At 41.1% G+C, this 27,918-nt stretch overlaps 3 protein-coding genes and 1 non-coding gene across 8 annotated transcripts; 2 read left to right on the forward strand and 2 right to left on the reverse strand.

Moving 5' to 3' along the window:
- Positions 1-17,533: 17,533 nt before the first annotated feature.
- On the reverse strand, positions 17,534-18,563 carry LOC136779526 (uncharacterized). The gene is made up of 3 exons (XM_066737150.1): positions 18,417-18,563; positions 18,149-18,358; positions 17,534-18,075 (listed from the first exon to the last, which is right to left on the reverse strand). The coding sequence occupies exons 1-3, from the start codon at positions 18,561-18,563 to the stop codon at positions 17,662-17,664; spliced, it is 771 nt and encodes a 256-aa protein (XP_066593247.1). The 3' UTR covers positions 17,534-17,661.
- On the forward strand, positions 18,154-19,927 carry LOC136779581 (uncharacterized). Its single transcript, XM_066737228.1, has 5 exons — positions 18,154-18,286; positions 18,638-18,986; positions 19,059-19,268; positions 19,339-19,582; positions 19,654-19,927. Exons 2-5 carry the CDS (start codon positions 18,792-18,794, stop codon positions 19,911-19,913), a joined length of 909 nt encoding a protein of 302 aa, XP_066593325.1. The 5' UTR covers positions 18,154-18,286; positions 18,638-18,791; the 3' UTR covers positions 19,914-19,927.
- LOC136779579 (carboxylic ester hydrolase) lies at positions 19,922-26,218 on the reverse strand. Of its 5 annotated transcripts, none has more exons than XM_066737227.1 (9): positions 26,197-26,218; positions 24,670-24,882; positions 24,009-24,295; positions 23,694-23,893; positions 23,386-23,582; positions 21,570-21,735; positions 21,218-21,408; positions 20,840-21,126; positions 19,922-20,350 (listed from the first exon to the last, which is right to left on the reverse strand). In XM_066737227.1, exons 2-9 carry the CDS (start codon positions 24,871-24,873, stop codon positions 20,143-20,145), a joined length of 1,740 nt encoding a protein of 579 aa, XP_066593324.1. In that variant the 5' UTR covers positions 24,874-24,882; positions 26,197-26,218; the 3' UTR covers positions 19,922-20,142. The 5 variants fall into 5 exon arrangements, with proteins under 5 accessions (XP_066593324.1, XP_066593323.1, XP_066593321.1 ...); XM_066737226.1 differs by lacking the exon at positions 26,197-26,218 and adding an exon at positions 25,916-26,138; XM_066737224.1 differs by lacking the exon at positions 26,197-26,218 and adding an exon at positions 25,584-25,681.
- TRNAH-GUG (transfer RNA histidin (anticodon GUG)) lies at positions 22,314-22,385 on the forward strand. Its single transcript has one exon. It is a non-coding gene; the product is annotated as a tRNA-His (tRNA).
- Positions 26,219-27,918: the final 1,700 nt, after the last annotated feature.

Here is a 27,918-nt window from a genome sequence, read left to right on the forward strand (position 1 = left end):
CAACGGGACGAAAACGCGTCGCGCGGCACGCGAATAATTGCTCAGCAGCGAAACTAATTAAACGCAATTACCGCATATTCTCGCTCTCTGCCATAATTATAATTCACTAATTTCTCTCCAATGCGTTTTGCTCCAAGAAACCTACGAAGGTCGCCTTGCGTTCCGCAACGAGCCACGTAGCGTATGCTCCGTACACCGGGTGTCTCGGAATTCAAGGTCAAACGCGGACCCTCGTCAAAAACAAAACTCTCGCACAATTTCAAACTCTCACAAACCAACAAAAAACATCAATTTTATTATAAAAAATGTATTCTCAAAATTTCTCCTTTCAAACAGCGTTTAAAACTCGACGAGAAATGATCGAACACCCTGTACACATCCCCAGAATCACACGCGTGTGCGTCTTTATCGACTGTTCGGAGGGCCGTAGAAATTTGATACGAGCCACGCTCATACGCGAATGAAGATTTAATTTTAATAAACCACCCAAGTGTAAACGATAAAATTCGCCAAAGGGTCCTTCGTTATAAGCAAAGTCTGTGTGTGTGTGTGTGTGCGTGTGTTCAAAACTGTGTCCAGACAACTTTATTGGAATGCAATGTTTATCGAGCGTTGTTCGCATAGAGAGTCGTTAAACGAGTGTTGACGCGAGAGTATTTAACGATGTGGTGCAGCTTGTGTGCTTCGAGACCCATATTCAGTTTACATTGAGAGAACAAACCTCTCTTATGTACTATATATATATATATATATATGCATCTTCTCTGTGGCATTGAACAGCAGAGATAAGCCTTGAACACATGCATACACACACACATATATATATATAATATATAACGGTTCACCAATAATTCTCTTCTGTGTTTTATTATAGCTGCGAGCAAAGAAACTAACGTAAGAGAAAACACGAGTAAAATGAGATAAAAAAAACAGTTTTTATGTATATAGAAAAATGTAAAGTAGTTTTGCAAGAATTACTATTATTCCGAATGGGATTATCGCGAAAACATTGGAAAATGCTTGATTGAAAACGACCGATACTTCCGTTATTGTTCGAAATACGTGCTGGGAAATTGTTGGTGTACACTGCAGCACCACCAATTCAACTCAGCGATAATGTGTTCCTGATTATCGTGGGGCACTACGCGAACGCGATTACTAATGGCGAACCTAGTTCGCAAACCAATCATTTTATAACCACTTTAAATTCCAGCCAAGTACCGTGTGCTATACTCTTAAATCGACACTTTGTGTGTGTAGATTCAGGAAAAGGATGTAAATTGAATTATTTCTTTTAGGATAAATTTGTATTCATTTATTGGAACATTTTTATAGCGGGGAAAAAATATTAAGGTGAACCTGCAAGAACCGGGATTTTTGAAAAGGAGAAAAGCGATCAACCTTGATAGTTGATGGTGTCAGTAATGGAATCAAGTCGAAGGAGAAAAATTGAATCAATTTTTAAAGAATAAATCGTTATTTTTCTATTAATTTATTGGAACCATTTTTAGTGCAGGAAAAATATTAAGATGGACCTCCAAGAATCGGGGTTTTTGAAAAGGAGAAAAGCGATCAACTTTGATAGTTGCTGGTGTCAGTAATGGAATCAAGTCGAAGAAGAAAAATTGAATCAATTCTTTAAGAATAAATCATTATATTTCTATTAATTTATATCGAAACCATTTACAGAAAAGCAAAAAATATTAAACCCAACCAGCAAGTATTGTCTTCGAATAAAAAAAAAAAAAAACGCTCGATTCCGAAAGTCAGAATTCGTGTCAGAAATCGAATTAATTCGAAAGAGAACTGTTTCGTTTCTCGAATTCCATCACTTTGAATGGTCCCAAGCTTCGAATTCACGTCTATATAGCATAGATCACGTAGCTCGGCTCAACTATACGCGCATGGAACATTGATTGGATCGAGCATGGCATGTTTTCCCACGAAAACAAAAACGCAACTCTTTCTTAAAACCCGATAAACTACTTTTACTCGAAACTATAAAAAATGTATTTACCAAATCAGTTGTCAATATAGAGCGGAACACAAACGTAGAAAAAATGATCATTTTCGAGCTCTGCGAGGAGCAGCACAGTGCGAGCGAACAAAGGCTTCGAAGATAATGCGGAACAACACGCTTTGAGCGTTATTCCGGTGGTCGGTGGTGCTGCATGCGCTCTATGATTGCGTAGGAAACGTCATTAGCAGGGACAGAGGTTGGTACGGTGCATTATTGCATTAAGGTAACTTTGTTAATTAAGCTCGGGAGAGCGAGAGCGAGAGAGGAGGCTCGACGATCCTATCAAGCAGCAACAGTCCCTTTGCGAGCTTCCAATCGAGAAATGTCACGGATATTCCTGGCTCTGCTTAAACTTCCGGTAACCCCATCATCTCCACCAGCTTCCGATCCCCCACCAATTCCCTCATCCACGATAATTTCCCCGATACAACTTTCGGTCCCTCTCTACCACCATTTAAATTTCTAAACAACGAGATTACCCCCTTCCCCCCCCCCCCTTAACGCTAATTCACCGGATATCAATTTCTATTCTAGGAAGGCAACGCGATAAAAATGGAAAAGTGTAGGAATAGGAAAGTTTGGCAATAAAAGTCCGTCCATTTGGGATATACAGTTTCTCGAGGAGGGTAGAGGAGTGGGAGGATCGCAGCAACCCAGTTTAAAATTCGTGTTAAAGTTTCCAGTGCTGGGAAAAATGATGAGAGCGGTTGACTGGAGTGAATGATCAATAGAGAGAGTGAATTACTGCTGAAAATGGTATAGAGGGGGGGGGGGGAGGGGGAGCGGTAAAAAATGTATATAAAGAGGTGGATGATGAAAGAACAAGGGACGCGATGAAGTTCTATATATATATATATATATATATATATAGTTGAGGGGGAGAATCAAGGCTAGACGAAGCTTAATCGTTGACGTTCTCCCTCCTCCCCCTCCCCCCCCCCCTCTCTGTAGAGTATTACGCGTGCTTGAACTCGAATGCCGGACGCGAAGCCCGTTTCCGTTAAACGCGATTTCCGAAGGCTTCTTCTTGTCTTTTCTTCCGCTTTGTTCCCTTTGACTCCCCCGCAGTCGTCGGTCGGGCCGCGAGCAGTCTCCGAGTACACTGGGCGCGCGATCCTCTTGAAATCTCTCAAAGGGAACCAGCCGAACGGGGAAGAAGAGAAACGGGGAAAAGCGCACGGGTTTCCCTCTCTTCAGCCTCTCTGATACTGTACACCCTGCAACATTTTCTCCACGAACAAACCCTTGCTCGAACGAATGTACTCGCTACTTCCGCCCGCAGACGTGGAAAAGTCGCGCGAATGTTCAGTGGATTCTGCAGTATAATATCTCGCGAGCATTCGGATGTTGTAAATTGTTGTATATAACGTTGCTCTATTATATATTATATAGGTCAAAGAAAACTATTGCACCAGTTACACTTTACCTTTTATAAGGAAAAGTGTGATTTGATTAAAGAAAAACCTGCAGGATTTTTATCTCTGTTATATATATATAGAAATTAATTTACGAAGAATGCAAGAATATGATAATTAAATGTGTTTTGACATATCCCACGAGCATTCAGCCATTGTAAACTGTTGTAACACGTTGCTCAATTATATTACATCCGTCAAACAAAACCATTGCATCGATTACACCTTAGCATTTACAGTTAAAAGTGTAATTTAACTAAAACGAAATATCTCTACAATCTTCATCTCTGTTATAAAAAATAATTTACTAAAAATGCAAGGATATTTCGAATAAACGTGTCGCTCTTCGAGGAACGAGTCGCGTTGGAACGGAAAGAGAGTCGAGTGGGACTGATGGAGTAAAATGAAAAAGAGAAAAGAAGAGAAAAAAAGGAGAGGGGCTCGGCATGGCGTACACGTTGACTGTACTCCGAGAGCTCGCACGTGGGCAAACGTGAAATGGACGTATTAGCAGTGTGGGAAGCCACGGAATAAGAAAGCTAGCGAACGAACGACCAAACGAGAAGAACTTGATATTCCTCGGATAAAGCGAAGGACGCTTTTCGTGGGACGCGAACCACCGTTCGTGCGTCACCGGCCGATCTTTATGTATTCCCATTAACTCTCGGTATCGTTCGGCCAATCGCGTCCAACGATTCCCCATAAATCTCCCATGAGACTAAACACCCCCCTCCCCAAATTATTTACACAATAAACTCACCTCGCACCAAACAAATTACTTCACGAAACTCTCCAAAAACAAATCGATCGAGTTACGCTCCGTGAAAACAGCGAGCAACACTACCAAGTTTCTTCCATTGAAACCCTCGAGCTTCGTTTTCCCTGAGATTCGTCGATGAACAACGGTGCGAAAGTGCGGGGGAAGAGAAAGAAACAGTTGCCGAAGAGAATACATCGAAGGGAAGATCGTTGGACGGAAGAAACCGATCGGTCGCATCGCGTGGCTATTTTTAGAAGCGAAATAACCATTAACGGGATCGCACAGTTCCGGCCAGTGTTTTGGAGTAGAAAAAAATGAAAGAAAATGGAGAAACGAGTGCGACGGGGACTTTGCCGGAGGCGAGTGCAGTCTCGAACGCACGCAGCATTGGTACAGTGGCAGGCCGATGTTTACAGATTGCATTCCGGAATTCTTTCGACACTTTGGCGCGCGCTCTCCAACCTAACGAGCGCGCGATATCTCGCTGGATACACTCGCGCGCTCACCGACACACACCACACACTTTTTCCTCTTTTTCTTTCTTTCGCTCTCCCCCTCGGTCTCTTTATTTCTCCTTTCCCACTCGACGCGCTCGCGTAACGTCAACCGAAACCAACGTGGCTCGGTTTAGAAATCGTTCGATTAAACCTGCGATAAAACACTGTATATATATATATATATATATATATATATATAGAATTGATAATAAAAATATCAAGCGGAACAGATTTACGTCGTCCCTGGAATTATTTCGATGTTACACCAATTTCCCACTCGATATATTTTCGTTAATGATTCGAAGCTTCGAGTACACGAATTATTTCACCGCAGATTTTCTGGACAAAGTTTTCTTTTTTTTATTTCGAAGAGGGTTGTTCCGTCGAGTGAAAGGGAGATTATTTGAATAAAGTAAAAGGTGTTTGGAAGCCGAGGTAAGATACGATGTACGCGTGTGTATATGAGCGAAGGAGCCAGTGCGAGAAACAAAAGGCTCGTTGAGCGGAAGAAGTAGGCGTGTACCGGCGAGCAACAAAGTAGAGCTATTATTTTCTACGAGGAATAATGTAATAATCACACGAGCGTCTCTCTCTCTCTCTCTCTCTCTCTCTCTCTCTCTCTCTCTCGCGCGCGCGCGCGACTCGTCTCGCTCGACAAATATTTTTCCGGCCCGCTTGGTCCACGGTCTGTCGCATCGAAAACAGTAAATAATAGATAACGATATATATATATATATATATATATATATATATATATATGTATAGTCAATAGTCGAGGATAAATCCTCGTGATTTCAAGCGCTAAGAGCCTTTTGCAAAGGGGTGTGATCGATGATGGTCGTGAATCTAACAAATTGCACGGTGGCTTAATTTATGGGGTAATTATACGTGATTAACTTTGCGTTCTTTTCAAATTAAGATACTATATATTTGTTATTGAAATTCTTATAGAGAGATGGAAGGATTTTTGATGGACGTAATTTTAGGATTTACGAAGAATACGTTGTAAGTATTGGAGAATCGAGGAATTGTATAAGGAAACTGTGGATCGTTTGGTCGAGAAAGTACAAGATACGGAACGATCGCGATTATTTTCTTTACAATTGTTTTCATTGACAACCGTGGATAGCCAAGCAAAGTTTTTCGTAATTCCACAACGTTCGATTATTCGTTTATTTCGAATCAATGTTAACCTACGCCGAATGCGAATTTTCATCCAAACTAATTGACATCTTTTCACTGAGAAATGTCAGCTGATTCTTCGTCACGACAACAATATTTTATTACGTTTAAAGGAAAACGCGTTGAAATTGTAATACACTGTTTTTTTCTCGACCTTTCCCGTGGATTATATTATACATATATATATATATTGGTGGCAGAGTGCAAGCCTACGCGTGGACACGTAGGCACACCAGTTCCGCCCTTCTTCTGAAACGTGAGCGCACCGAATAAGGGAATCGAGAGGCGTGTCAAAAGTGGCCAACAGATTTTTACGCGATATTCGCGCGATAAATCGGACAGCTATAAATTCGAGTACGCGCGAGAAATATTTGTCCTCTCACGTCCGTCGATTGGCGAATTTATATATCGAGCCTCCTATACTGTCTCGTCGAGTTTCCAATCGACATCATCGACGATGATCGGGGAAAGCAGCTCCGATCGCTCGTTCTTTCTACAAAGATTCGAGTGAAATTCTGAATTTCAAGAGCAAAGCGAGTTTGGTCCATCTAACGCGAGCGTTTCTCAATGTTAGGCGTACGGCGCCATTGGAAAAGGAGAGAAGTCTAATGGGACGCAGGGTGCACCCACTCGTGCAATGAAGCGGGAATAAATGAGAAAGAGACAACGCGCTATATAACTTGACACATCTTTGCTAAAGAGAGAAAGAGACAACGCACTGTATAGCCCAACACATTTTTATTAGAGAGAGAAAAAGACAATGCACTTATAGCCTAACGCATTTTTGCTAGAGCGAAAATGACGCGTGGGTGTTACCGAGGTGTTTCTCGTCTCACCACTTCCGCTGCTCCCTGAAGAAGAAAAAAAGAAAACTTTGCTCTCTCGAATCTCTTTCCACCAATAACTCGCCCGTTACCCCCACTCTCCATTTTCTATATAAAAATTCCAAATCTTTTCCTAATGAAAGAAAGAAACAAAATTTCAATTCTACTCGAATTCTCTACGTTAAAAAATATAATATTTATACAATCGTTTAAATAATCTTGCCATAATTTCTATATATCGACGCAATGTGTTTCGCGTGAAACTTTTTAAAAATACAATATATATATAGAGTAGCTGTATGACAGACACGAGCTGCTCGTTTAATAATAGGCCGCATCCCGCGCATATATATACATTAACGAACTTCCTTGCGCGAGGTCTCGGCTAAGGAAGCGGAAAGTCGAAACTCGAGTAAATATAGAAACGAAGCATCCGTAAGTTTCAAAGGCAGCTGTGAAAACGCTAAGAGTTTTCCTCTATTTCTCCACCATCTTTTCTCGTATTATAATTATTCCGGAATGTCATTTGCGTTTTCATTATACTCACTTTCCAAATGCAAGACATTCTTCTCTTATATATATATGTATATATTGTTGATACTGCACGGATAACTCTTTGCATCGAGCAAACTTGAAATGGTAAATTCGAAGAATTAAAGAGAGGAGGGATTCGAGTTTTTTTTGTGGAAAGAAACGTAGAAAATTTATATCAAAACCCAACACAGTATACATATATATGTATACGTACAGTTCTCTAAAGCCAAGATTACCATTTATGCATTTGCTCGACTGGGCCAGTCTCGCGCACACCCAAACCTACACACTTATAAGCATCCACGTATTATTTTCCAAAAAAAAAAAAAAAAAAAAAAAAAAAACTCGAAAGTACGAAAAGAAAATGCGTAAATCGAGTTCTCGACTCTTTCCCCAACGTACAAGATCCGAAGACGGAAAATAAGAGACGAAAGTTGGAAACTCGCTAAATCGTCGTGTTCCACTTGCCAAAGTTTTCCACCGGGCGGATCTCGACTTGAAATCGATATGCACGCGAGTCGCTTTCGTTTCTATCGTTCGACGAGCCCGTTAACGCTAAATATTAGAGCCACTTGCGTTGTGCTGATAACGCGGATATTTCTCGATCGACCACGAGTCTGGAAAGTTCCCGACGTTCGAAATTCCTATGCATATATATATATATATTTGCTGGATTTTACGGATAATTACAAAACTTGTAAGAAAAAGTTGAAATAACCGAGTTGGATCGATTGGAATTTTACTACGTGGTCTCGGAGAGAGATTGATTATTTTTTATGGTCGATTTAATCAGCGATACAAATGTTACAGCGTGCCAAGCAGAGAGGATTGATCGGGACGCAAAAACACGAATTGCGTGCCTCCTTCTCGTCTTTTAGAGTCTTATCGCACATTCTGCTGCAGTGTTGCTCAAAGGTTAAACTGGCCTCACGGTGAGAGAGCCTCGTGTTAAAATGGTAGTTGCAAAAAGTATAAAAGATGAAGAAGACGTATAGGGAGATGATGCCGAGAAAAGGGCAGAGATAAGATTGCATATATATATATATATATATAGACATAACGCGACCAGATTGTCATTAAACAATATACGTAGTTTAAAATTTGAATAAACCGAGTGGAAGCTTGGAAAAATTATATGAAATTTAAATGTTGATTCGTGAAAATAAATCAACATTCCTCTTATAATTATTTCGAGTTTTGAAATAAAATTACATTTTTGGTAATTCGCCAGAGTCATGCTCGGAGAGAATAGTCGACGCGTGGTGTCGCAACGAGGGGGAAATAGAGGGCGGAGAGGAGGGGGGGGGGGCGGACAACAAGCACGTTCATCTCGTCTGGAAAGATAAAAATGAGAAGACTGGTAAACTCTCTCCTTCTTGCAACAATAGGGGCGTTTCGATGGGTTATCGATCGATTTCTATACACAGCCACCACCAAACTCCATATAGCCTCGTCCCCCTCTTCTCCCCTCTCGAACCTCTCTCGCGATTCTTCTTCTCGCTTCCTTGCCCCACCCTCGTCCTTACGTATATATATATAGCACTGTGTTTTGTTCCTGCTGTAACTTTATAAACTCGACAATTTCTTCTTGTAAAAAACTAATAAATTTACCACAATTAATGAAATAAAAATGAGGCCAACCTCGAGAAAAATAAACAAAATGGTCGATTAAAACGATGTTTCCTCGACTAGAATCGGATAGATTAGAATATATACGCGATAAATTCGGTTTAATCCAGAGATCGAGGTGGAAAGGAGGGTTTTATGTGAAAAAAAATAGAAGAAGAGGCGGTGCAGCGAGAAATATTGGGATGTAGGGTAATGTCGTAGGAAATGAGAGCTAAGCTCGAGCGTGCACCGTTTTACGAGGATAGTTTGGCCATGACGTAAAAGAAAAAGCATCGCGAAGCAACATTATCCATCCTGAGGAAAGTTGCTCGTTAAATTGCCAGAGGACGAGCTTGGTCTTCTTATTTCAGCTGATAATGCAGCGTCGATGCGTTCGATGCTTTCGGGGGTTTTGTGTGCGAGAATCGGGTAGTTTGCTATATATATATATATATATATGTAGGTGTGTATATTGTTGCGAGGGTGGAGAATTTTGGGCGGAAACTCATCGTTGTGCGGCGGTCCTTTGCCCGCACGGTCTTTCAATTAAACTTAGCGATATTACCTGCGGGAACGGTGAGATAGCTGCAATTTCGGTTAACGATCCTGTCGCACCTACACACACACACATACACACAGATACAAGAGTGCACGCACAATTTGCGCCGAGCGTCAACTTCTCGCTGATATCGTCCCCGAGATTATTATAGCAGCTTGCACCGAAACCGACAACTGCAAACCTTCGTCGCGATGGGAAAACCGAAATGTAACGTCTGCATTAATATATATATATATATATATATATATATGTTGTTTCGAAAGAATTAGCAGCTTTGTATCTCGTGTTGCTTAGTTCACACGGGACGATACAACGATGCAATTTTTTCTTTTGTATCCTACAAGTTTAATGCAATTAAAGAAAAAACTTTAAAACTATGTTGCTTCGGCAGAATTAGCAACTTTGTTTGTATCTCGTTGTCACTTAATTCACGCGAGACGATACAATTCTAACGGAATTAAAGAAACCCTTGAAAAAGTACGTGATTATCAACTGGATATTACGATACACCACAATCTTTTCAATATTTTTTATATCTCCCCTGATAAGCGCGATGCATTTTCAAGAATCGCGCACCTTGGTGCATTCTCTTTAAGGTTAATCGAGTTATCGCTCAATCTTATCGCTCTTTTCTCACTATATATACTACAATATGAATCATTGAAATCAAAAGAGAGCACGTTCGCGCGTCCAAATTGTGTTTTCCTCCTTCTTCCACACACACACACACACATTATCGTTTTCGCGCGGGGCTTTTCTCTCGAATCGAGTGGAATAAGAAGCAAACATTCGGCTGGTGCGAAGGAAGGGAAGTTTTCAAGGAGTTTCTTGCCGCCGGACCAAGCGGAACGCGATAAAACTTTTGACAATCCGTGTTTGAGGAGTTTAAGCTGCGCTTACACACACACACACATAGATATGGGAGAGAGATAGAGAGAAGGGCCTTGTTAATTGCACCTCCCAGGACTAATCGATCGAGAGCATGGGAAATATGGAAATTTCTCACGCGACAAAGGTATTCCTTCGGGACGGACGGACGGACGGACGGCGCGAGCAGCGGAGAAATATTCACGAGTCTCGTGGAAATCTGCAAAAACCACGTTTACCGTCGCTCGCCTTAAATTAATGGTCGAATCGCATGACTTTAAAAATTCCACCGACACGAATATATATATATATATATAAGAGCGTTGTGCACGATGTTTACGTGTCAAACCAGTTACCCCATGCACTATATATATATTTCCCTATTTTCTCTTCCTTCCTTCCCATTGGCCGAAATATCGATAATAAGATTTCTTAATTATCAATTATGCCGTATTTTTTCATGCAAAACGTTCTCGCGCAATACTAACAGGGTCTTTATGCAGAAATATTTTGCAATTGAAGAATAAACGCGAAAATTAACATATATTTTGTTCGGTTTAATTCAACGGGATATTGATAGAGTTGATCAAAAACAGATCATTTCCTCGGAAATCTTTGCCAACGGGGTGCAGCAAAATTAAGAGCATTGCTGGATCGAATCAAGGGAAATTAATGTTTCGCAGGCAGATTTGTCGGAGGAGCAAAAGGGTGAATTTCAAAAGCACCGCAGTGGTTTGGTGCAATGCAGGGATGGTGTGGGTGGTTGCAGATGGAGAGAGAAGCGAGAAAACCATGGAACAAACAGGAACCAAGAGGAACACGCACACACACACATATATATACACACGCGTATACATATGCAGGTGAAGGAGTATAGTAAATTGTTGGTTGTTGGTGCGAGGTGAATGGCAAAGTTGTGTGGTGGAGGGAGGGGGGGGGGGTTCAAGGGTGTAGGGCCATAAGTGGGCCTGTGTATAGAGGGGAGGGGGTGCGAGGATAAAGCATGCAAACACTGGCGATAAACGACCATGGCGAATCCCTGGGGAGACGCCCGCTCGAGAAAAGACGAGCAGCTAAGCCTGCGATATAGATACTACCCCCCCCCCCTCTCGCTCTCCCTTTCAATATGATTGGCCGATTAAATGCCACCGCGAGAGAGAGGGAGAGAGAGAGGAGACCCTCGCCACTAAATCGAGCGAAAAATCTCAAATAAATGTCACGCATTCTCCACGCTTGGATTTGATCGAGTGCGCGAAACCCTGAAGAAACCTCGTACGACTCTCCTCTCGCTCGCCAAAATCGCGTTGAACGCTACATTTGCTCCTCTATTAATTCCGCACTGTCGCTCTCTTTCTATTTAGCGACATCTTCAAGAATCAACGCTTCTGCTTCTTCGCAGAATCAAGGAGGAATTATTTGCGATTTTTTTATATATACCGTTGGATTAATTTTGTTGCAAAATAAAATGGCGAAACGTGTGGAGCAGCGAGGATCACGGAGAGAACGGGCTTAAAAGTCGATGCTGCGATTGGAGAATTTCACGCAGGCACAGTCTCGGTTTTATCGAGTTTGACAAACGCTCGGAATCGACGGCGAATTTCTCGGGATTTTTGCGATAAAGCCACACCGTCCTCCTTATACGTATACGCGTGACTCGCGCGCTTCTCGGTGCAGATAAGCCTCCGTGCATATATGCGCTAATCGCTGATAAGCGGCGAAACGACGCGGAGATAACGTTTCGAGTCCGCGCTTCTGTGTCGCTCAGCTCGGTCCGTGCGGTTGCGCGGGACGCGCGTGAGAAACGAGAAATATTTCCAGTTGCGTGGGTTTTCTGGAGAAAAGCGAATTTTCAAAGTTAACATTCTTCCGATGAGAAGATTTTGCTGAGATTCTTTGGGGAATTTTGCTAGAGCGAATATCTTGCGCTCGTCAGGGTTTATTAGGAACGGGAGTAAACGGACTGAGAAACTACGAAATATTCCAAGTTGCGTGGATTTTCTGGAAAAAAGTGCGTTTTCCAAATAAAAACTGTTCGGACACGAGCCTCCAGCCACGATTCTCTGGAGAATTTTACAAAAGAAACTCTGTTATACTTGTGATGCGCAAGGGTTTATTATAAAAACGAGAGTAAACGAACTGAAAAACTACGAAATATTCAGAGTTACGTGAATTCCCTAAAAAAAAGTGCGTTTTCCAAATAAAAACTGTTCGGACACGAGCCTCAGACCCACGATTCTCTCGACAATTTTATAAAAGCGAATCTTAATTGCGCTCGTCAGGGTTTATTAAAAACTAGAGTAAACGACCTGAAAAACTACAAAATATTCCAAGTTGCGCGTATTCTCTAAAAAAAAGTGCGTTTTCGAAATAAAAGCTGTTCAGACACGAGCCTGAGAGCCAGGATTCTCTAAAAAAATTTACAAAAGCGAATCTTGAATACTCATGGCGTATATAGTGCAGGGTTTGTCAGAAACGGGAGTAAACGGAAAGATTTCGCTAGGATCAGCGTGCAATCGTGTGGCACGTGTGTACAAAATTTCTATTTATAGACGGAGGATGAAATTTATGTGCGAGTTGTGCGATGGAAGGAGAGGAAGAAACAGGGTAGAAAAAGAGTAGCAAGCGCGGGAACCGCTTTAGCAGTTATTTTTATTCCACGTTTTTTGTGTCTGGCTGGTGCGGCGCGCGCGTTCAGAGAGGAACGGGACAGAGCGTATATAGTTGCGTCGACGCCACTGTAAAAGGGTAAAGGGAACCACAGTCCCTCTCTCTCTCTCTCTCTCTCTCTCGCGCACTCACACGCGAGACCCCTCGCGTTTTTCTGCGTGTGTTGCGAAAACGCTGCGCATCTCCCTCCCCCCCCCCCCCTCCTCCTCCTATTCGCGCGCGCTTCGCACTATATAATTAACTTTTTCCAGAATCAACGCCAACTTTATTAATAGACACCGTCGTATTTCAAGTATCGTGGAAGAAAATCGATTCGCGCCGGGCGGAACAACGTTTACGATTGCAAGACTGTGGCAAAAAGTGTATAATCGATTCTCGAAACTATCGGTCGAAAAAGACGCGAGAGTTCCTTCGCTCGAGTTTCTTTCGTGTACCCTGTACAACGAGGCAAAGTCTTTTTTCGAGCAACAATAACAACAACACTGCTCTCGATGCTAGGATTCGTTAGAATTGGCTGTATCGAGTTTCGGTCGAACCCAGTCAATTACTGGAATCCACCGTAAACAAGCCACTCGAGTCGATTCGAGGAAAACATTTTAATATATTTTCAATGGCTTTGAATTCTTCGATCGCGAGTGCTTCGCTTAAAATTCAATGAGAGAGAAGAGTGTTGGTGGTGTTGTGGATTTTTTTGGACGTTGCAATTACGTTCGATGTACGCGTGTGTGTGTGTGTGTGTGTGTAGGTGGAGAGTGGAAGCTTTATATCAACGAGCGGAAAGAGAATAAGAAAGGAGGAGGGAATATAACGAGAGCGAATGCTTTTATTATCGATCGCCACTGTTCAATTGCCTTGAAAACCGCTAGATGCACGGTAATTCTACTCCGAAGGTCACGATCAAGGCTAATAAGCACCTATCATCCGTGCGAAAGTTGCTACTGTCTATTAACAACGCTGCACGCATCCATCTGTAATGCACGATAAACGACACTCTATCTATATATATATATAGCTCGTTGATAACTTTTTCGTATACATAAACATGTTCCAAAGGATCAACTATAAAATACAGCAATTGTCGATTTTCCCTTCCACCTCGCTACTAAATATATTCGTCAACTTGTATCAATTAATTATTCGGAATAGTAACGAGATGTAAATACGACTTTATATCGATATGTGCCAGGCATATCTATCGCATTGAAATTTATGTGACCGGAGAGAGAGGCTCGGTAGTACTTGGTTCAGGATATTTGTCATTTTTCTGGTTTCACGAATTTAATACTACATAGTCTGTTTCGATTAGAACGCGATTGTAAATTTTGGAATCGCGCTCTTTACCGTATCTTTGCACGTATCGATGATAGCGGGGCTTGTGTTTCGCGGAAAGTAACGTATATAGACGTATTTAATGAAAAAATGGTTAAAATCACCGAGCCGTGACACTCGCAGGTGATAAAACTCGAGTTTCTTGCTCGCGACGCGGTACCACGGTCCTTGGTCCGCGTAATTCGAGTGGCTAGCTTAGAAGTAGGTATATATACACTCCAAGGAGAAAAGGAACACTATGCTCCGCCTCTGCATCTTTCTTTCTCCCCTTTCACTTATAGAACCAATGCTCGAGAGTACGTAAAACCAATGTTTTTATACCCGAGCGTTGCGTGAAACTCAACGTTTTGCTTCTGTTTTCCTCGTGGCTCGAGCGTATCACGGATATAACTCGTATCAATTAAATCTTCGATTCGATCAAACTTAAACGATGGCTCCTAATAAGCGTAAAGTAGTTTGATCGCTCCTTTCGTATTTAATATACCGTTAGCCGTACGCCACGAGTACAAAGCCTCTGATACTAATTTAACAGTCATTTCTTGTGCAATTACAAGCGGTAGAAATATTGTAATGTATAAATATATATACGCGTATATATAACAGTTCTTTGTAAACGCATAAAACATTGAGAAGTAAGGCTAATTCATTAATAGAGCAACAAGTTTAAAAACACTAGCGTTTCTTTCGCAACAGCAGTCGAATTTTTTCCCCGTAATTATACTGACTTTCGAATATTGAAATATTCATACATGAATTATCAACGATGTCAGTTGGATGAATGGATTGTTTTTTATAATTTCAATTGGACATAGATATATCACGCACGAGGCACGAGTCTATTCATCGTGGTGTGCAGCACGTCGATATTACGACTATGCGCACCCAGCGCCATAAAGAGTCTATTTCCTCTTACGATCGTATCCACATCCATACAAGCTAGCCAAGAAAAGTATATACAAGTTCCCAGTAGCAGCTCTTCGACGAGCAACGCTCACCAATACTCGATCAAGCGCGTTTATTACTTGGACCAGTCGAACGTTTCCACCAAGCAAGCCTTGTATCGCGAGCAGTGTTAACCTTGCGCCCCGCGCGTCCCTCTCCACTCTTCTATTCTTCATTAAACTCATAAAAACCACGCGAAAGTGGCCCTGAAGTTTGCCTCGAAACGCACTCTCGACACACTGCAAGTACCGCGATCCAAAACGCTTTTGCAACACCTGATCAAATAAACAAAAATTTCTCAACACAGTTTTTCTCCATTTTCTACCGCAGCATTAATCAATTCCATAGAAAATATCGCAGTTTGTATACGTATATACCAGTTTTAACGACAAGCTCGAGATTCCTATGTAAAATGTGTAAATAAAGAAGATTGAATTTCCGAGAATCGAGTAGAGAAGCTGAGCAAAAAAAACTCGGTTGCGTTTTCTGTTTATTCTCTCTCAACGTTCCATTGGCCTTAACCTTTCTCAGAGTACGAGCGTGGAGAAAGGCTTGGCACGGAGGTTCAGCGTAGTTTTACTACGTTTGGCAGAAATTTGAATTGGGCCAGTTCCAAAGCGAAGAAAGCGTTGAGAACGACGCGACGATGAGGCTCTTGCAGTGGTTCAAGAGGGGAATGGGTCGTTGAGTTGGCTTATCAGTAGCACCATTGCCCCGAAAGACGATAAGAGATTTGACAGAGTCAACGACCACACCTGTAGCATTTGGCAACACCGCGGCGCACGCTCAAATCTCCCCCCCCCCCCCCCTATCCTTTGCCCCTTTGGCACTCCAACCCCCTCTATCTCTTCCGGCGAGACATTTTGGAGACACAGAAAACTAACCAGGGAAGAGAAAAACACTGCTCGTTCCTCCGAGTGTCGACAGAAATTCTTTTTCAATGACAGCGAGCTCCAACCATCGTGCTCCCCCTGGCTCGAGAATTTTCCGAGTCGTTAGACACCGGGCCGATACGTCAGGCGACCGGCGACGACGACGTAACTCGCGCGTTTCATCTACACACTAATCCACAGAAAAAACAAAGCATATTTCTCTCTCGACGTTTATCCAGCCTCTCCAAACTGGACCGATATACGGCAAATCACTGGAGTTGCGCGAAAAACGCTTCGAAATACACTTGTCGCGAGCCTCAACGTACCTGTCGTACTCCTACCACACACTCGCACCGTTACGTAGTACGCGCCAATTTTTTGGCTATCGGCACAACGAGGAGCAAGATTACTCCGTGTGCCTTTTCAGACGATACTGGCTTTGCGCTGCTTGTCTGGATGTGGATACACGAACGCTGCATGCTGTTTTCTAGTAAAGACCATTGCTCACCTTGGGATTCTCGCGATGATCTGCCCGGAAGAGAAGTGTCCGCAGCGGTGGTGGAGGAGATTGGTCGCAGGAGAATAGCGTTAAATCACTGGAGCACTGAGTGGCACTTGTCGATTGATCGAACAGAAATTTCGATTCTAAAAAATAGGGGCGTTTCGCCGTAGAGCAACACGAAACACTGGTTACTTCGCGACGAATACTTGGCGTGGTTCGCGCGATACAATATCGATGGGCCTCGGGCCGCCATGCACTGACTCTACTCAATCCGACTGTCTGTCCTGTCCTGTCCACTCCACTGTGTTCTTGCTCTCCGCTCTCCACTCTCCACCTCGGCACAGCTCTCCTCTCCTTCCTTCGTAGCTCGTAGTTCCACTCTCTGCTGCGCTGCCTCTCCACTCCTGCTCTCTCCTCGGCTCCTTGGCGCGCAGTCGTCGTTCAGCGCGCGCATCATCGTTCCCTCCAACTTCACCCACCAATCCGATCCATTCTTACGCGTTGCACTACCGCCATCTTCTCGCCAACCATACAACCACAGTCAAACGCACATTCGATAACCAGCTATTGATAACTATAGCTCTGACAATAAGTGCTAATTAGTATTACCAAAAATATTATCGTTGATTTTATTAACGATTTAAGCATATTCGGCACGAATGCTTAACATTTGGCAGTAACACCGAAATAAAGTTTTGGCGCATTTTGGCGGGACTTTGGCTGCTTCTCAACGGATTTATGTGATTGGTCATTGATTGGAAAAACACTACTTGATACATCTGATCACGTATCCTTTGCTTTGCAATTTTGTCAAACATGTTAATAAAATTTTCGTGGGTTTTCTTTTTTAAGGAAAAAAAGTTTTACTTTCAGTCGAATATTGGTAATACATCTTCAGTCGGGAAATCGGTAAGGTAGAAACTTGTACGATTATGTTATCATACGTCACGCAATCCCTGCGAATACCTCGAAAATGGAATAAAAGCGGTACTCTCGAATAAAGAAGTGTTGCATCAATTATTAAAATAATATTTATTCACTCGTTGTATCTGTGGATTGTGTATTTAAATATTTTTCTTTCAGTCAATCATCATCCTCGGCGTACGACTTTTCTTGAAGACTTTCGGATAATTGCAGACTCATAAAAGCTACCGAGTAATTCCCTTGTCCAGGATTATCGAAAACCACCGTGTCGTTCACGAGCCACTTTCCGTATCTGATTTCGGACATTAATTGAAAGTCAAAACTAGCGGCGAGTTCTTGGCTCTCACCTGTGGTAAATATTCCACCAATTGCCAGCATTTTAAGAGCAATCGCATTTTTGATCGTTGCAGACAAAAGAGCCTTCTCTATTTGTTTATTTTTGTAGGATGGGTGAACGCACAGAACGTAAATTCTAAGATACTCGTCGCAACCTAACCTCGCAAAAACATTTGTCTCTTTTATCAATGTGTTAGTCAAGTGCATAACCTTTCTGTGGAAGTCTCCTTCGTAATCCTAAATTTCATGTAAATTGGATTTTATTGTCAGTTTAAGAGAAGACAAGGATAATCGTAATTGTGTTACCTACGATTACTCGATCAAACGTGTCCAGTTTCTCCGTGAAGCTTCGTATTCTAAGAACAATAACCCCCACAACACGGCCAGTTGTAGCACTAACCGCTATTAAACTCGTGGTATCTTTTATCCAAGTTTCTACTGAATCAAGGTAAGCTAAAACAGACTCTCTGTCGTCCTGGTAATCGTTTTTCCACAAAGGATCATCCGGAAAGTAATAATGCTAATTAGAAAAGAACAATGAACTTGTCAGAAAATATTGTCACAAAGTTTCAGTTAACCTTGATTAATTTTAAAGCTTCGACATAGTGCGACTCCTGCAAGTCCATGATTTTGCAAATCGGTGGGGAGCCCCAAAGAATCGGTTCGCGAATTTTCGCCTCGATTTGCAAAAGTTTCTCGTCCTCGTCATTAGCATTCTCAGTCATCTTTCAACTCCCCGAGAATAGTAACCAAAATTTTATGGTAAATTTCTGCAACTAAACGTCATTTTGTTTCACAGGGTTCAGTTTGGTTAGAACTATTGTTATTATACCGTGAACAGAGCTATGAACAATAACAATAGTAACAACTGGAGGAGGAGGAGGAGGAGGGGAAGGATGGAAAAACAAAGCGTCCGTTTGCACCGATAACCTGTATAAACATTGCGGTACCGAATGGAGGATAAAAAAGTGACTTCAAAGGACTCTCGCATCAGTTTTAAAGAATCCACGAGCACCATAACTGACGATTATTACCTCAAAGGGAAATACGAAGAATGCGTGCCAATACTTTGGGAGAGAATGGCCAATGGATACAGGATAATTGATATGTGTTCCGATCGATTCAACGAAGCTTTAACCTTGATAAATGTACAGTATTATTTAAGAACAATCTTTTTCCATCGTTGTCACAAAAATGATGATTTTGCTCGTTCCATGCAGAAGCATTTTTTTCGACTGGAGCCACTCTGCGAGGCTTTTGAATTATTGTCCGACGTCGCGTCGAGCACCTCGTATTCTCAGTTCATTTTAGACAAAATGACAAATGGAAACAGTTTATGCGTTATTCAAGACGGCACGGGGAGACTGATCGGTGTCGCAATTGCAGACGTCGATTTCAAGGATCAATGGCAAATCGACGATAGAGTAAAGGTAGTATACGTTTCTTGCTGGAACAATTTGTGTTTTCATTGCAATTCACAAGAATTTTTATTATCCACAGTCGTTTCCCGGAGAGCTCTTTTCTCGAGTAATCAAGCTAAAGCAAGACGTTTTTTTCAAAGTGGATATAAAGGAAAAATTGAAAATCGATAAATATTTGCACATATACGCGGTATGCGTCGAGCCGTCTCATCAACGAAATGGAATTGGAACGGCATTGATCAATTGTTGCGTTCACCAAGCGCAAAGCCTTTTCCTTCCCGCCTGCGTTGGACTCTTCAGCTCTTCCATCAGCCAAAGAATAGGTGCCAATTTTAATAATTACAGGACGCATATTAATTGACAAGATTAATTGTCGTATTTAAATTGCGTTTAGCCAGGAGACTAGAATTTGAAACGATTCACGAGATTTCATGCGAGCACTACATAAATCATGAGAGTGAAGGAACAGCTTTGAAAAAAGTGGCTGGACATAATTCAATTATGCTAGGGGCAAGGACAATCGAATTACTGGAAAGAGCCAGTCCGTTTAATTTTTCTGAAAGCTGGAAAAAGGAGACTAAAGAGGAAACGCAGGTGGAGAACACTGGGAAAAGAAATAGTGTGGAGAAGAAGGGAAGGAGAAGCAAGAAATGAAAGCCTCGACTGATTAGAATCTTTTAAATATATAATACAAACGTTTTGGTCCGTCCTTATCAATGAATATAATTGAACACTCGTGGAAGAGAATTTATGTAACAGATATATGGCTTTGTATGTAGTTTCCAAAATTGCTCTACAATTTGGTATAAACATTGTACAGGTTCTCCTGATTATTTTTCATTGTTTAAAAGCCTTGCTTTTTCTTTTACGTGAGTTTACTCCTTTACAATTCGTCCTTCGAGCGATCGACGTCGTTGTACCTCTTGGAACCATCTCGAATAGGCAAAGTATCCCAGAAATTCAGCCTCTCGCTCAGCAAGTTCTTCGACATTCTAATTCCATCGTTTCCAATGTGAAGGTACTCCAAGCTCTCGGTCCTCACTGGCTTCCACTTGACTGGAACTTGTGACGTCACATCCGGAGTGGGATTTCTGAAACATTAACACCAATATTTCAACCAACCACTCTCACACGTCGACCTTTGAAGAGCGATGATTTTTTTGCACGATTCAGAGTGGATATAAACGGTATAAAAAAGCGAAAGAGAAATGAACAAAAAATATTAGAGCGATGAGCTATTCGCAGCATCGTTATACCGCAAGGACGAATTCCACGATTTCCACTATTTATCGCTGTGACAAAGACGTTCTTTTTTCTCGCAAAGTCTCTCTCTCTCTCTCTCTCTCTCTCTCTCTCTCCCTTCACATTTATTCAGTCTAGCAATTGGTAAATTACAAAGTGCACTTACCACTGCAAATCACTAGAAATTTACTCTAATTGACGATACAGTTTTTTTTCCTCGCGTGTATAAATACACTCGTATATGAATTATTTATAAAATGACTTATGGAATCTCGTATATCAACGTTGAGAAATTCCACGAGATAATCGTACTGAAAGGAGAATTAAGGGGCGTTTACCCGGATTTTGCAAAATTGAACCACAAGCTCGTGACAGAATCGATCATCTTATGGTCTTCCTGGGACAGTGGAGTGTCCTGGAATAATTGTTCTCCAACTGGGAAAAGATATTGAAGATCGTCAGCGTGGGAAACTCCGTAATCCTGAGAGGGATCGCCAAAAATCCTGCTGAAGGACGCGCTCCCTTTGTAGGCGAAGTAATAGTAATAAAGTGGGGAAGACATCTGCTTAAAGTAATCTCGAATGGTTCGAGAGGCACCATGAGTGAACCACGCATCGCTGTACATCTGAAATATAACAAGAAGACCAGTTAAATCGCTGAATAAAATAAACCAAATTATGTAAACGCGATTAAAAAGAAAACTGTAAAATTCTTACATTGATGGTCGAGAATTTAGTGGAGGTGTCAATGTCTCGATCACCGAAATAAAATTCTCGAATCTTTTTTGTTACGTCGTCGAGTAAATGCGCAGGGCAGGTTTCCTTATAAAGCAAACTAATCGGTGCGATCTCCGTAAACTCGTCGTTTAACTGCTTAATCAATTTGCCACCGAACAACCCATAAAGTCCTGAAAGGATCGTTTTACCATAGATTAATACCTCAGCCATATACATGCATATCACAGTCTGATTTGCTTGGAAAATAGTCGAGTGTTGTATACACTCCACGAAGCGTTTATATATATGTGTATACAATCACTGATGATTGTTACAAAGGAAAAAGACAGACCTGGGACTCTGAGGGACCCTTCCTCCGACGTTATCCCCGCCATCCAAGGGATATCAACAATGTTGCCTGATGTGGTAGCCACAAATGGATCCTCGCTCAAAAATGCTCCAGAATGCTTTGGTTCCACCACTGGCCTGAACGGTATCATGGGACAGTAATCGAACTCCTGAAAAAAGAACAAAAAAAAGCATATCGAAAGGCTACGAGTGAAAGGATGCTGCGCTAATTACTATCGAGAAAGTCTCTTTTTCATCAAATTTCGTCCACTAAGGGCGGTACCAATTCTGCTAAGTAAACTGGACTCTGATTACTCATAAAATTGGCGCAATTATCCGCATAATACGTGCATGCTTGAATCAATGTGCGAAACTGGTTTTCCCGGCACGAACACTTTGACTCACGGTTTATTCGACCGTTCGATATACCCCGAGCCTCACTATTGCGTGTAAAATAATTTCACGCGAGGAATGCTATGGAATATAGCGCGTATAAATTCATTCATCGTGCGTGTAGGAGCGAACTTTTTAAAAATCCCTTCCACGTCGAATATGCAAAACTTAATTCCACGATAAGACGCCACGCTCGCTCAGGTTTCCACGCGGATAACCCGTTTTTTCCACGTATCTGCGGAGCTCGAATTTACGCAGATAAGATTTAAGGCGTGTTTGCTCTTTGCGTATGTGGAACGTTGAGGTAATTATTGAACTTTTAGATCAACGTTGTTGTTAACCAAGTTGAGCGATAGCCGTGATCGTCTAGTGGTTAGGACCCTACGTTGTGGCCGTAGTAACCCAGGTTCGAATCCTGGTCACGGCAAACCTTCTCTCAACTTTGTTTCTTTTTTTTTTTTTTTTACTTTTACAGGATGTGCTTCATGTTTCGCTACGCGTGAACCAAGGTTTTTTAACGGAGCGTGGTTCATTGGCAAGGTCTCGTTTCTACGCAACATCGAGGCTGGAGAAAATTCAACGAAAGCTGACCAAGGACGATCGTCCTAAGACTGGAACGAGAATTTAATGAAACTGGAGCAAATTCGTCTTATATATACATATATACGTCTAATCTCTTTGGTTAATAAGCGATTATTTTTAATGTGATTATAATAGTCTGGCTCATTTTGAAAAGTCTCTTGGTACCACTTGTCCAGTCGAATCTTAATCCCTTTACTATTTTAATGGGAAATATAATCCGATTTGCATGTGATTTTCGTACATAATGCTACAATCGAATTGGAGAGAAAAAGTGTCGGTCGAATGTTTCTCAGACACGTTTGCTGATTGCATAAGGCACAGCTGCTCTAAATGGTCTAAAAACAATGGATTTTTTGCTCCCCTTTTTCGTGGAATACGTATTTAACGTTGTATTATGAAATCAGAAATTTGCATAATGCTTATCTTCGGATGCTATTATTACTGTCTCGTAAAATAGATTCTCAAAGGATGAACAATGTTCATCGATGGAAAATCTGCTGGACCAATGATTTTCTTACCAAATTAAACAAATTTAATCAATTTCAAGTTAGCAAAACCACTTTAAAAAGATATATCAATCTCTACACTTACAGAGCAAAGAAATTGAAAAATTTGAAATTTACAAATGTTCATTCTAAACTTCAAGCTCCGTTAAATACTTACAGCATGTAGGTTAATGACCCGCGGTCAGGTAAACTAGCCGTAAAAGTGAAACGTGCAATTATCCAATTTGTAGGATCAGATCGTTTAGAGGAAAGTAAAAGCTAATCTTCCCTCGCATTATTCCGTAATCTAATTTCGCAGTCTGCCATCTATTACTATATGTTCAAGAATTTAATATTCACCTGGAACAAACGATCGGTTCCTATGATATCAACGGCTGATTTGGTCTTGAGACACTTCAGCATGGCCTTCGAGTCTTTCGAGGGACATTTTAATTTTTCAGCAACCATCTTTGCATGTTTCTTGGCTTCACCGGGCTGGGTCAAAGTCCACGGGCAATATGCAGTTCCACTTTGAGATATTCCACGATGAAAAAGCCCTGAAATTTATTCTACGTCATTACAAGGTCACACCTGAAGAAACAAGAGTCCAATAATTCAACGAGGAAGGGATTCGATGTTGCGTCAACAATGTAGCTGAAGAGACTCACCTCTGGACAAATGACTGATCATGTGGTAGTGAACACTGGCACCTCCAGCACTCTCTCCAAAAATGGTCACTCTGTTCGGGTCTCCACCAAAGGCTGCGATATTCTCGCTGACCCATCTGATGCCCTGAGCTTGGTCCTTCATCGCCATGTTTCCTGGAATCACCATGTCCTCCATACTGATAAATCCCAGTGGTCCCAACCTGAGATACAAATTTTCCTTCATCGGAATATTCCATCATCGAGAACTCTTCGTGTTCTCATTGGTACCAGTTTGAGCCACTCCCGTATCTCACTGGTCTCTCTCCTGCTCCTTACCGGAAGTTCAAGGTCACGAGAACCATATCGTGGTCGAGCAGGAATTTTGGTCCATAAAATTCCGAATGACCTGCACCGGTGAGCCAGCCTCCTCCATGGAACCAGATCATCACTGGGTGGAGCTTGTCTTCTGCTCCTGGTACCTTAGGAGTGTAGACGTTCAGATACAAACAGTCCTCATGCCCGACTATTTCCTCTTGATGAGTGTAGATGTTCCTCTGCGTGCAAATATTCGAATCCTTTCCAGCATCCAACACACCTGTCCATGATGCTGCTGGTTTAGGAGGCTGAAGAAAATTTACACGTGAACTATAATTTGTAATATTTTAGTGGTACCCAATATTTCAATAATTTCTTTAAGAATTTAATTTCATCATGTTATATATATATATATATGATATAAAATTTAATAGAGCAGAACGAGATCCAAGAATCACTGGCTCCTTCGATCCAAGGGAAAATTAGATTTGATCGACTCCACAGGGAAATACGAATACCTTTACGCTAATTAAAAGGATAACGCTTTCGAGCAGAGTTTCGAGTGCACCTTGCCAGTGTAATTTATCGAATCGTTAATGTGCACATATATTATAGAGAGAGAGAGAGAGAGAGAGGAGTAAGTGGAAGGTGATGATTGAAAAGAAGGGAAACTGGAAATTACCTCGAATCTGAGTTCCCCGAGTGGAGGCAAGGCATATGGGATTCCCCGAAACCCAAGAAACTCCCTGCCTTTCCTGGATCTCATTACGATACCAGCCAAAGTCCCATTTTTGATCTCCACTATCGATTCCAATCCCTGCACCGAGTGCGATTGCCAAAGACTCCCAAAAGTGAGGAAAAATGCCAGAAAAAGCGGTAGCATCATTTCCTCGGCCTAAAATCAACGAAAAAAACATATAAACTTGGTCTTGCGAGAAGTGATAAGGATAATTCTCTCTTAGTAAGCGGAAAAGATCATTTCAAACTGGTCAACGTAAGGATGACGCATGTTACTCATAGAAACTGGTTACGTTTGATAAATGATAAAACGAGACTAGCCATACATCTTCGCTAGTGTTACGCGAGTAGAAGACAAATGCAAGAAAAAAAATGCAAATCATTATTTATCAAGAGTGGTGCAATAACCAATGTTTACATAAAATACAAAAATATGATTGAAATACTCCTAATTTTTCTTATGAACTTTCTACAAAAAAAGAACAATAATAACAAATCTTTGATTCTTTTCTCAATGAAGATTATCGGTAAATCCACTGAGAGAGTCAAAACCGATATAGGAATTCTGATGATTAAAATACTCTTAATGTTTCTCATGAATTTTCTATAAAAAAAGAAGAATATTAACAAATCTTTAGCTCTTGTCTCGATGAAGATTATCGGTAAATCCACTGAGAGAGTTAAAACCGATGTAAGAGTTCTGATCGATCGAGCAGTGTTGCATGAATATAATTGCAGCTTGAACGAAACAATGTGTGATAAGGCATATAGTGCACCTTTTCGATTGAACAATGGACAGTGTTTAAGATATGAAAGAACTTTATAATGTCGATCGTGAGAGGAAGAAAACGCGTGCACCTTTCGCGGTAGCGGAGCCACGACTAAGTGTGACTGTGGAATCAGTCGAATGAACCAATGTCGGAAGGAACTCGAGTCAACTCGAGTGGTCGTGCTGGTCTCTCCTCTTTTCTTCCTCCGGCTGCAATTTTTACGCCTTTGATATAGTTTACTATATATATATATGTATATATATATATATATATATATATATAATTGTAAACAGTGGTGCTCATCCAGGAGAGACCGTTCGCCAATGAAACGAGACTGAATCATGCACTTTTTTAGTCGTTCAGTGATGAATATTATATTGGAAGATTTTACTCGATTTTATCAGTTGAAAACGCGTGTACCTTTCGCAGTAGCGGAGCCACGACAATGTTTGACTGTGGAATGAGTCGAGTGAACTGATAAGAAACTCGAGTGGTCGTGGTCTCTCCTCTTTTCTTCCTCCGGCTGCAATTTTTACGCCTTTGATATGGTTTACTATATATATAATTGTAAACAGTGGTGCTCGTTCAGGAGAGACCGTTCACCAATGAAATGAGACTGAATCATGCACTTTTCCAATCATCCAGTGATGAATATTATATTAGAAGCTTGGACTCGATTTATCAGTTGAAAACACGTGCACCTTTCTCCAACGGTGAAGCCACGGCTGTCAAGTTTGACTGTTGGAGACTGCGAGTCGATTGAACCAAAGTCTCAAACTGGTCTCTCTTTCTCCTCTCCGTGCAATGAGATGTAACTGTTGTTATGACTATACACAGTATATATATATGTGTGTATATATACACACGTACATTATATGCTAATGTCTAAGTCCAGAGACCGTTCACGTTGAGAATCGGCTGAGACCGAGCGAAGCTTTTACCATAAGGAGGTCGATGTACCACATATCGTCCTTCCTGCTGTACAACCTTAAATAACTATATTCAATATTATTCCGAACTTCATCATCCTCCAAAAGATCCAATGACATCTATAAAAGCATTATAAATTTTATCTTCGGTGGCTGATGGCATCTTTTATTTTATTTTATTTTAATTCTTGGAGCTTTCTCTGGTCTTCTTCAACCCAACTGATCATCCGATGAATATACGAGGAGGATGATGGTGAATAAAGCTATTAGAATTATGCCGTTATACACACACATGTATATAAAAAGCTTTGTAAATTTTTGTAGTTTGGGTTTTAAATAGTTTTTAGTAAAACCTGAATGTACTATATACAAGGTGTTCCACGAACGGTAGCCACGTTAATACCATCGGATAGGGGACAAAAAACTAAGTAAAAAAGTTCTAAAAACTTCTTTGCTAGCACTATTGGTTAAAAAGTTATTTGCAATTAAAGATTATCGATTATAGTAGTTCTTTTCTTAAAGAGAAAGATTGTTTTGGTCGCGTTATAGAGCCAGAAAGATTCTGTGAATTAAAATACTAAGAAAAAGACAAAGCCAAACATTCACCTGAGCCTATTGAAGCGGTGTGTTTATGTTTTGATTGTTTTTATGGCGCTTGCACTCGAAGCTGCCGATCGCCCTTCAACCCCTTCAATAGTCTCAAGTGGATGTTTGGCTTTGTATTTTTTTAAGTATTCTAATTCACAGAATCTTAGCATTTTTGGCCTTATAACGCGACCAAAACAAACTTCTTAAAGAAGGCCTACTATAATCGATAATCTTTAATTCCAAATAACTTTTTAACTAAAGGAGCTAGCAAAAAAGTTATTAGGACTTTTTTGCTTAGATTTTTGCCCCCTATCCGATGGTATTATTGGCATGGCCATCCTTCATGGGACACCCTGTATATATATACAATATTATAAACGATTCGTAGAAGCTTTGGTCTGCTACTCGAGGTGTGCTAGGAGAACTTGAAAACCGGACTATTGCATCATTCAATTACCAATGAATTTTGTTAGCGAGACGGAAAATTGCACAATCATATAAATGCAGGTAGAACCAAGTTTATCAACGAGGTGTAACGCGCTGAATATGAATGACAAAATATCGATATAGGTCGAGCTTGGAAAAATAGCTGGCTATTCCAGATTTTATACAAATTTCTGTCAAGCTCCTAACGTTAATTACGAGGCTTCTATCTTGGTGAATTAATTTCAATAGTTTAAAACACCGAGACGTATAGATGAAATCTACACCAACTGCCGAATGAATTTCAATGGATTGGCTCGAATTCAGGCTGCCTCGATATGATTAATTTTATTGGAAAAAAAATTGCAAAGTCACGCTTATCAGTCGGATAAATCAGGTTGTGGAAATTAAGAAGACCTTCGAGAATTGCATAAGCGCGCATTTGGCATCTGAATAACACAGAAAAATAAATAGAAAAAATAT

The sequence above is a fragment of the Prorops nasuta genome, unplaced genomic scaffold (genome assembly GCF_024137725.1).
Source record: "Prorops nasuta isolate Cenicafe-Biocafe unplaced genomic scaffold, Cenicafe_Pnas_1.2 PNAS00017, whole genome shotgun sequence".
Taxonomy (NCBI): domain Eukaryota; kingdom Metazoa; phylum Arthropoda; class Insecta; order Hymenoptera; family Bethylidae; genus Prorops; species Prorops nasuta.